The sequence below is a fragment of the Choloepus didactylus genome, chromosome 6 (assembly GCF_015220235.1).
Source record: "Choloepus didactylus isolate mChoDid1 chromosome 6, mChoDid1.pri, whole genome shotgun sequence".
NCBI lineage: Eukaryota > Metazoa > Chordata > Mammalia > Pilosa > Megalonychidae > Choloepus > Choloepus didactylus.
This window is the reverse complement of record NC_051312.1, coordinates 139955078-139963940: the sequence shown is the minus strand read 5'-3', so window position 1 is coordinate 139963940 and position 8863 is coordinate 139955078. Positions and strand designations below refer to the sequence as shown.

The following is an 8863-nucleotide window of genomic DNA, read 5'->3' as shown; positions in this document are numbered from 1 at the left end:
GCTGTCTGGTCAAGCAAACACTGGCCTAACAATTGCTGTGAGGATGTTTGAGGCTGGTTAATAAACCAACAGGCTGGTTTATTAAATCATCAGCCAACTGACTGCAGCTGTGACTGATGACTCACCGAAGGGCATGCCTTCCACAATGAGAGAATGCAATTGGCTGGATTTGATGCAATTAATCAGTTGAAGACTTATAAGCAAGACAGATAGAGGGCCTTCACTTCTTCTTTGGCTGCCCAGTGAAGCATTTCCTGAGGAGTTCGTTGAAGTTGCCAGTTCGTTTCCTGAGTTCATCGAACACATTTGTCGAAGATCCCAGTTCATTTCCTGAGGAGTTCATTGAAGTTGCTGGTTTGTTTCCTGAGGAGTTCATTGGACAACTTCCTTGGAGTTGACATTTTGTTGATGGCTCTACAGAATTTGGACTCCTGCATACCCACAGTTGCGTGAGTCACTTTTACAATCTGATAATCACAGACACCTCTCATTGATTCTGTTTCCCTAGAGAACCCTAACTAATACAAGGATATTCTATAGAGCATGTTAAATTAGTTCAAATCTTGTCTAATCAAAAGTCCCAATGAAGGGAGATATCTACCTAAATTATATTTGAAATATTAATTTATAGTTGAGAAGCTGTGCATTTAAGTGTGTTGAGGACCTCATAAGACCATGTACCTATATTCCTTTATTTGGGGGGATATTTCATGCAGAATTATATTTCATACTGTAGTTGTTTTGATGCAGAAGGAAATTCTTTGGTTAGTGCAATTGCAATTTGTAAGGAGGCCCTCCCAAGAGCACCCAGAGTTCCCTTGCTGCCATGCCATGATTTATGTTCTAGAACATGCAGAGAATGTATTTTCTAGCAAACTATCAGAGACAGAAAATTTCCCCAATACGTGCATCTTTTTTTAGTACAATCAGTATCCACAATAGTGTAAACTCCAGCTTTTTGCACCTCTCTTGAAATAATACATGTACAGTCAGATTGTGGTATTTACTAGTGAACATTTTGAAGCCCTGTTGTCCAGAAATGTCATTGATCTTTACCTTTACACACAGCAATTCCTGGCTTTCAGGCTATTCATAAATTTCATCCTATAGCAAGTTTGAGCAAAAGAACAGATATGCATCAATACAGGGCTAATTTGGTTTTACACAGGGGATGGAAATTGAAGGTAACTGTCATATAGTTCATTGATTGACACACACCCTTTCTGTTTCTTCATCTTTACTCTAGTTCTAAGAGGAAATTCAGGTTAGCTCTTAATACATCCCAACTCTTATTTGAAGCTTTATTGTTTTTAGTCAGATTCTTACTCAGATGGAGAGCCAAGATTGGTGCAAGGATTTCCATGACGAGGGCCTAGAGTCTCTTTCTTCAAACCTCAAGCAGTTGTGGAGTTAGCAGGGGGGTTAAAAATTCAGTTAATGCCATTAATTTCTCATAACTATAGATCTTTATCCAATAGGGTGCCTAATGAGTTTCCTTTTTCTTACCTAATTTAGTGAGTCTTGAAGTTTCAACATTATAAATGATAAAGAGGATCCTAAACAAGAAAAAGATAACAGAAAAGAAGCTTCCAAATAAAACCTAAAGGTGAAATTTCAGAAGAATGCTTAATCTTCATTCTTGTGCATTAGAAATTCAGTTTCCAAATAATCTTTTCCATCTCTTTATGTTAGTGGGTGCTACTCACACACACAAATGTCACCATAATTCTGATAGCACATGTCATTGTTATCTGTTTGGATGCAGCCCTTATTTTGAGCAGTTTGAAAAAATTGAGTCTGATGTTTTGTGGCTTACAAGAAAACCCTCTCTGTATAAGAACTGCATGGGACCCACTACTCATTATATATAAGTACTATGTGTGTAAATATATATATGTACATGTGTATATTCATTTTTCACATACACATGCATGAATATGTCTATGATGAGTTGATTATTCTGAGCCAGGTCAGTTGATTAAAAGCTTAAAGAAGTAAATTTACTCATAAGAAAGGTTAAAAAAATTATACACCTAAAGTTAGTAACCACTAATTTCCAGTAACAAACCTATTACACAATCTTCTTCATTGTGGAAGACAGTGCTGGTGTCTCTCACTACTGTCCTACGTCAGAATCCTCTTTTTATGATAGAGGCTAAACATGGGAGATACTCATTTTTCCAGTTTTCTCTGCAGCTAATGTTGGCCATCTGACATAATTCTGACTGAAGGATCATAAAGGGAAGTCATGTAGTGACTTTTAGAGAAAATTGTCCTCATCATAGACAGAGAAAGACATGAGATGAGATTTCATTTTTCTTATTCTCTTGCTTTCTTATTGGGATATAGTTCTGTGGAGATGTGAAGCTTGAAGCCATGGCAATCATTTTGTGCCTATGAGGTAACACACCTGAGGACTAAGGCCAACAGACGAAGGACAGTGTAATGGAATGGTCTCATTCCTTGATACGAATGTTGAGTTGTTGAACCAACCCTATGACACTACCTCCAAATGTATTTTGTGTGAAATATAAGCTGCTATTTTAATTGGTCTTTCAATTGAATGTTCTGTAACTTTAAGCTGGAAACTTTCTAAGTGATAACATGGGTTAGGTGTAAATTCATGAGACACTCAATTCAAAACATACATTATTATAGCAGACGTATATTTTGGAGAAATTTTTGTTCCTTTTCAGTAAACATTGATGAGAATAACTGTAATTTATTATGATAGGAAAGACAACTTGTGCATATTTGAACTTAAATTTGCAATATAACCTATTTCATCTGCCTAGTGATCATTGTTCATTATACCCATGTTTCCAGCATTCTCCAATGTTTTTTTCTTATATTTGCTGTGAAAATTAAGAATAGGCACAATATTTAACATGCTCAAAATAATTTAATAACCAAGAATATTTCTTGCATGCTTATTCATTAAATACAACTCTGACTCAATTCCTTCTTTAAGTTTAACCAAGACAGAATCACAGTTTGGGGTATTGATACTTTTATTAGAAGCTTAAAACACTCAATGGTTAAGGGAGAAACACTGAAAGGTCTTGAACAAGGGAAAGACAGAGCTCTATTTTTCAGATTATTCCAGCAGTAAGGCAGGTGGCTGAATTAGAATATATGGCAAATTCTAGAACAATAGAGACGAAAACATAACCAGTTCCTGAATTTGTGTGGTGGCTTTGAGAAAGCATAGGAGGACATTCTGGTGGTAGACTCTATGGTTTAGCATGTGAGATGTGTGAAAAATATGCTGAAGGTTTTCAGTCAGAGAATAACTTAATTTCCATAAGTACTTATTGAGGCCTGTTCTGGTTTGCTAATGCTGCCATTATGCAAAATATCAGAAATAGATTGGTTTATGTAAAGGGGAGTTATTAGGTTAAAAAGTTACAGTTCTAAGGCCATAAAAGTGTCCAGACTAAGACATCAACAAGATGATGCCTTCACTGAAGGAAGGCCAGTAGCATCCAGAGCACCTCTATCAGCTGGGAAGGCACATGGCTGGCATCTGCTGGTCCTTTGCTCCTGGGACGCATTCATAATGACTTTCTCCAAAATGTCTCTGGGCTTCTGTCTTTGCTCCTCTCTCTCAGTTCCTGTGCATTCTTGCTTCTTTCTCCCAAGACATTTCTCTCTAGGCATCTGGGTGTCCTCTCTTAGCTTCTCTGGAGGCAAACTCTGAGCTTCATCTCTTAACTTAGCATCTCCAAATATGCTTCTGTCTGCATCTCCAAGTGTCTCCAAGCATCAGCATGTCAGTTCTTGAGCTCTCTTAAGTAGTCCAGTGAACTAATCAAAACCCACCCTAAAGGGGAGGAGTCCACACCTCCAGGGAAATAATTTAATCAAAATCTCACCCACAGTTGGGTCAATAACATTTCCATGGAACACTCAATCAAAAGGCTCCACCCAATAAGATTGGGTTAAAAGGTCAAGGCTCTTCTGGGGTCCATAACAGTTTCAAACTGGCACAAGGCCCTGTTATGTGCTCTCCACTGGTCTTGGTACCAGCTACAAAGTAGTGAACAAGACAGAAGTGGTTTCTGTTCTTACAAAACATATGGTTTATTAGAGAGCATAGAAATTAAAAGATAAGGAAAATGATCTGATGAGTGTTATGATGGAGCATCTACTGGAAGCTATGAGAACATTATTCTTGATAGCTAACTTTTATGGACTATTTATCATTTGCCCTGTACTGTTTTAAGTATTTGACTTATATTAGATCAATTAGCAGTCACAACAACTCAATTCATATCCCTATTTCACAAACTCCCTGAGGCAGAAAAAGTTTAAGTAAGTTGCCCAAAGTGATAGTGTCAGTAATTATGGGCATAGGACTCAAACACATGCCCTCTACCTCCAGACTCCAAATTCTTAACTATTATGAGAACAAATTTATGATCTTGGTTACTGAAATGTTATATTTAAGCACACATTAAGAATATTCAGTGAGAAATTTCCAACGAGTGTTTAGAAATAAAAACATTAGAAAGAAGGTAAGGCATTAAAAATATTTTGAGTTCTTCTGGAAGAGATAACAACTACAGTCAGTGACTGCAATCCTTGAGACGTTTCTAATAAAGAAATAAAGAAGCCTGCAAGCAGAACCCATACTGAACTACTCCTAAGATAGGGGAATAAAGAAGGAAAGAGAACAACACAGTAGACAGATTTCAGAGATACACATGGTAGCCATATGGGAATTCCATTTTAGGTCTGCATGGGGGATGAAAAATCCCTAGAGTGAAGCAACCACTTGAGTAAGATATTGAGTCCCTAAAGAACTAAAGGAATCTCTTTGTCTATGGTGCAAATACAATCCCCTTATTCCCCTATTACTCACAATAGCTGTCCCTGGAGGAGACTGAGCAAGTTTCTAATCTGTTTATAACAAGCTGCACTATGTTATTCAAAGAACATTAAATCTTCTTTATCTTTTAAAGAATCTTTATTTTTTTCACTGCTGTTTGAGGGAGCTCAAAGTTAAATCAGAAATTATGATGTGTAGCTCCTAATGATTTCCTGGGCATATTGGAAATCAAGTCTGGTCTGCATCCTCTTAGAATCAAAGGAAACAAAATCTTACTTTGAAATTGCACTTTGAAGACCACCTGGGCAAAAAACAGTAATCAGGAAGCTTAGAGGTATTTTGGCTTAAAGAGGTGAGTTCCTGAATTCCATTCATATTATATCCTTATTTTGAAGTGGAAATCCAGGGATTAAGACATACTGCTTTTACCTCATATTGTGCAATTCTGAAATGCAGGTGAATCAGGTGGAAAAATCAGTTTGAGGGGGCAGAGGAGAATGTTCAGAGACATAGGGCCTTCAGGGTTCATGCACCTCAATGTATACGTTTAACTAGAGAGAACTCTCCCTCTTTAGGATGGGGATTCAGTCTGTGACATGGAGCAGTAACTGAACTTCCCTTAGACATTGGTCCCTTAGTTTTGAACAAGAAATAATGTTCCCACCACAGCAGGGTATAATCTTGAGAGACCAACTTGAGGTTGCCATGGCCTCGTCCTCAAGTTTTACTGCTAAGGGAAGGGATCATGTGAACAAAGGAATGGTGAGATGTTGGAGACTATTCTGCTCTAGTGCACTTTACATCTCCCTTCTCCCTTGTTTTTTCCAGTAGTCATTGTTTGTATGGCAGCACCGTCTTCCCAATGTAGGTTATGCTGGTGGTGCTCTTGGCTATCTCTAACTTAGAAATAAAGGAGAAGTCAGTGTTGCTCACTATCAAAGTAATGGTAAAATAATTCTATGGGTCCATGTTTGGCTGGTCTCAAACATTCCGATTGTATAGCCCATTCTGTTATGGAGATATTGTGGGAAGATCTGGGTTGCCCTTTAATATAAGCCTCTTCACTTGTCCCCACAGATTGTCCAGACAAGAATGGCTACTGAAAATGCATCTTTTGTGACTGAATTCTTTCTAGTGGGACTAACAGATCACCCAAACCTCCAACTCCCCTTTCTCTTCCTGTTTCTATTAATTTATATGGTGACTGTATTGGGAAACTTGGGCTTGATAACTCTAATTGGGCTGAATTCCCACCTTCACATAACCATGTACTTCTTCCTTTTAAATTTGTCATTCATAGACCTCTGTTATTCTTCTGTGGTTATCCCCAAAATGCTGCTCAACTTTTTAACAAAGAAGAACACTATCTCCTACCAGGGATGCATGACACAGTTCTTTTTCTACTGTTTTTTTGCCATCTCTGAGTGCTATCTCCTATCAGCAATGGCCTATGATCGCTATGTGGCCATCTGTAATCCACTCTTGTATATCATTGCCATGTCCCCTAAAGTGTGCTCCTGCCTTATGTTTGGTTCATACTTGATGGCATTTTCTGGTTCTATAGCCCACACTGGATGCCTGTTGAGACTGACCTTCTGTGATGCCAATACCATCAATCATTATTTCTGTGACATCCTCCCTGTGCTCCAGCTCTCCTGCACAAGCACCTATGTCAATGAGCTGGTGGTCTTCACTGTGTCAGGCATCAACCTTATTGTGCCCAGTCTCACTATCTTTATCTCTTATGGTTTAATTATCTACAGCATTCTCCAAATCAGTTCCACTGAGGGAAGATTCAAAGCCTTCAGGACCTGCAGTTCCCACATAACAGCTGTTTTTATGTTCTATGGATCAGCTTCATTTATGTATCTCCAACCATCTTCTGCTGGGTCTATGGATGAGGGAAAAATCCCTTCTGTCGTTTACACCATTGTGGTTCCCATGATGAACCCCTTAGTTTACAGCTTGAGGAACAAAGATGTTAAACTTGCCCTGAAAAAGATGCTGAGTGGGAGAAAGTTTTAATCATAAATAGGATCTCCTGTGTAGGTAGTTTAAGAACAAGAAGATTCAGTGTGTTTATTTGCAATATATTTGGTAGCAGTTTTCTTTTCTATTATTTGAGTGAAGGAAATTTGAGACTTCTCTCAATCTATTGCCATTCATGTTAGAATGATCATCTTCTTTCCCCCAATATTTACACAATTTCTTCTTCTTCTGACTACTCTAAGGACCCTTAAAGTTTCTTTTGAGGATTGAGTCCTGTTCCCATTAAAGACATATTCCAGTCTTAATCCATGTTCCTGTGGGTGTGAACCCAGTTGTAAATAGGATATTTGAAGATATTATTTGTTAAGGTGTGCATTCATTTGTGAGTAGGATCCTACTTAGATGAGTCCAAATTGAATCAGGGTAGGCTTTAATCCATATGACTGGTGCCCCCCATAAAGAGGGGAAATTGTATGTAGTCAGTAAAAGAAGTCAGAAGTCAGCAGAAGACAGAAACCTGAAGAATCCAAAAAATAAGGCAGATCATCACATGGCAGACACAGATGTAAGTTACGGAACCACAAGATTGCCAGCGAGATACGACCAGAATGCTGCAGACTCCAGGAAAAAGAATGGCCTGTTGACACCCTGGTTTTGGACTTCTGGTATCTACAATCATAAGACCATAAATTTTGGTGGTATAAGCAAAACCAACATTTGGTATTTGTCATAGTATCCCTGGCAAACCAAGACAGAATGTTTTCAGGGACAATTGAAACATTTTCGAAGGCAATTTTAATCATCACTATTTTACCATTTTTCTAATGTTCAGTCAATATTCAGTCACTGCGAATTTTAGCCATGCCATTTTTTTTTAAATTTAATTTGGAATAAATTCAAAGTTATAGAAACAGTTGTGAAACAATACAAACCCCATACACAGAAATCCAGCATACCCTGACCCTCCTCCCCTGATACCCCACTCCACCAAATTTAACATGCTGTCACACCGCTATTTCTTTCCCTCCCTATCATCCATCATTTATTGCTCGGTCTTCTGAACATATGAGAGCTAGCTGCACACATCCTTGAGCAAACTATAATTCACATACACACTTCCCATGAACAAGAACATTCTTTTATGCAATCCCATTAAGCACAGCTAAGAAGTACAAGAGATTCAACAATGATACAAGGCTTACATTCTATATTTCCTTTTCCTTATGTCTCAACTGTGTCCCTTTGAGCCACCTGTCCTCTATCCTCCACTCCCATCCAAGTTCATCCTTAGCATTCAATTGCCATCTAGTTAGACTGCCTTTTTTTTCTTTTTTCAATTGTGGAAACATACATACAGCCTAAATCTTCCCATTCCACCCCCTCCCTAGCATTCCATTAGTGGGATTAATCACATTTAGACTGTTGTAATGTGATGACCTTCCCACTCTCCATTAATAGAAATTTCCCTTCACCTCAAACAGCAACCCTACACTCATTTCTTAACTCCCCATTACCCCTTCCCCCATTTCTCTTAACCCATACTCTACTTTTCATCTCTATGGTCACATTCTCTGATAATTTCTTTGTGTTTACTGTGGGGCTTAAAATTAACCTCTTAAATGCATAACACTCTTGTTTTTTTTTTTTCATAACAACTTAACTTCAATAGGACACATAAACTATGTTCCTATACTCCTCCATTCCCCCACCTTTATATAGTTCTTGTCAAAAATTACATATTTTACATTGAGTTCCAAACCACTGATTTGTCATTAGTTTGTGTATTTTATATCATGTAGGAAGTAAATAGTGGAGTTACAATTCAAAAATTATTGACTTCTATTTGTATTCCATTGTGGTCAGAGAATGTGCTTTGAATATATTCAATTTATTTTTTTTAATTTATTGAGGCTTGTTTTATGTCCCAGTATATGGTCCATTCTGCAGAAAGATCCATGATCACTAGAGAAGGATGAGTGTCCTGGTGATTTGGGATGTAAGGTTCTATATATGTCTGTTAAAATTCTCTATATCTCTTTCTCC

The 8863-nt window shown here is 37.9% G+C and overlaps 1 protein-coding gene across 1 annotated transcript; it reads left to right on the top strand.

Annotated features, from left to right (window-relative positions):
• Positions 1-5923: 5923 nt before the first annotated feature.
• Positions 5924-6856, top strand: LOC119537482 (olfactory receptor 145-like). Its single transcript, XM_037839961.1, has one exon. It carries the CDS (start codon positions 5924-5926, stop codon positions 6854-6856), a length of 933 nt encoding a protein of 310 aa, XP_037695889.1.
• The last annotated feature ends 2007 nt before the right edge of the window (positions 6857-8863 follow it).

Bases quoted from the DNA above. Each gene is read 5' to 3' on its own strand.
- LOC119537482 (XM_037839961.1), top strand. From the start codon at position 5,924: ATGGCTACTGAAAATGCATCTTTTGTGACTGAATTCTTTCTAGTGGGA.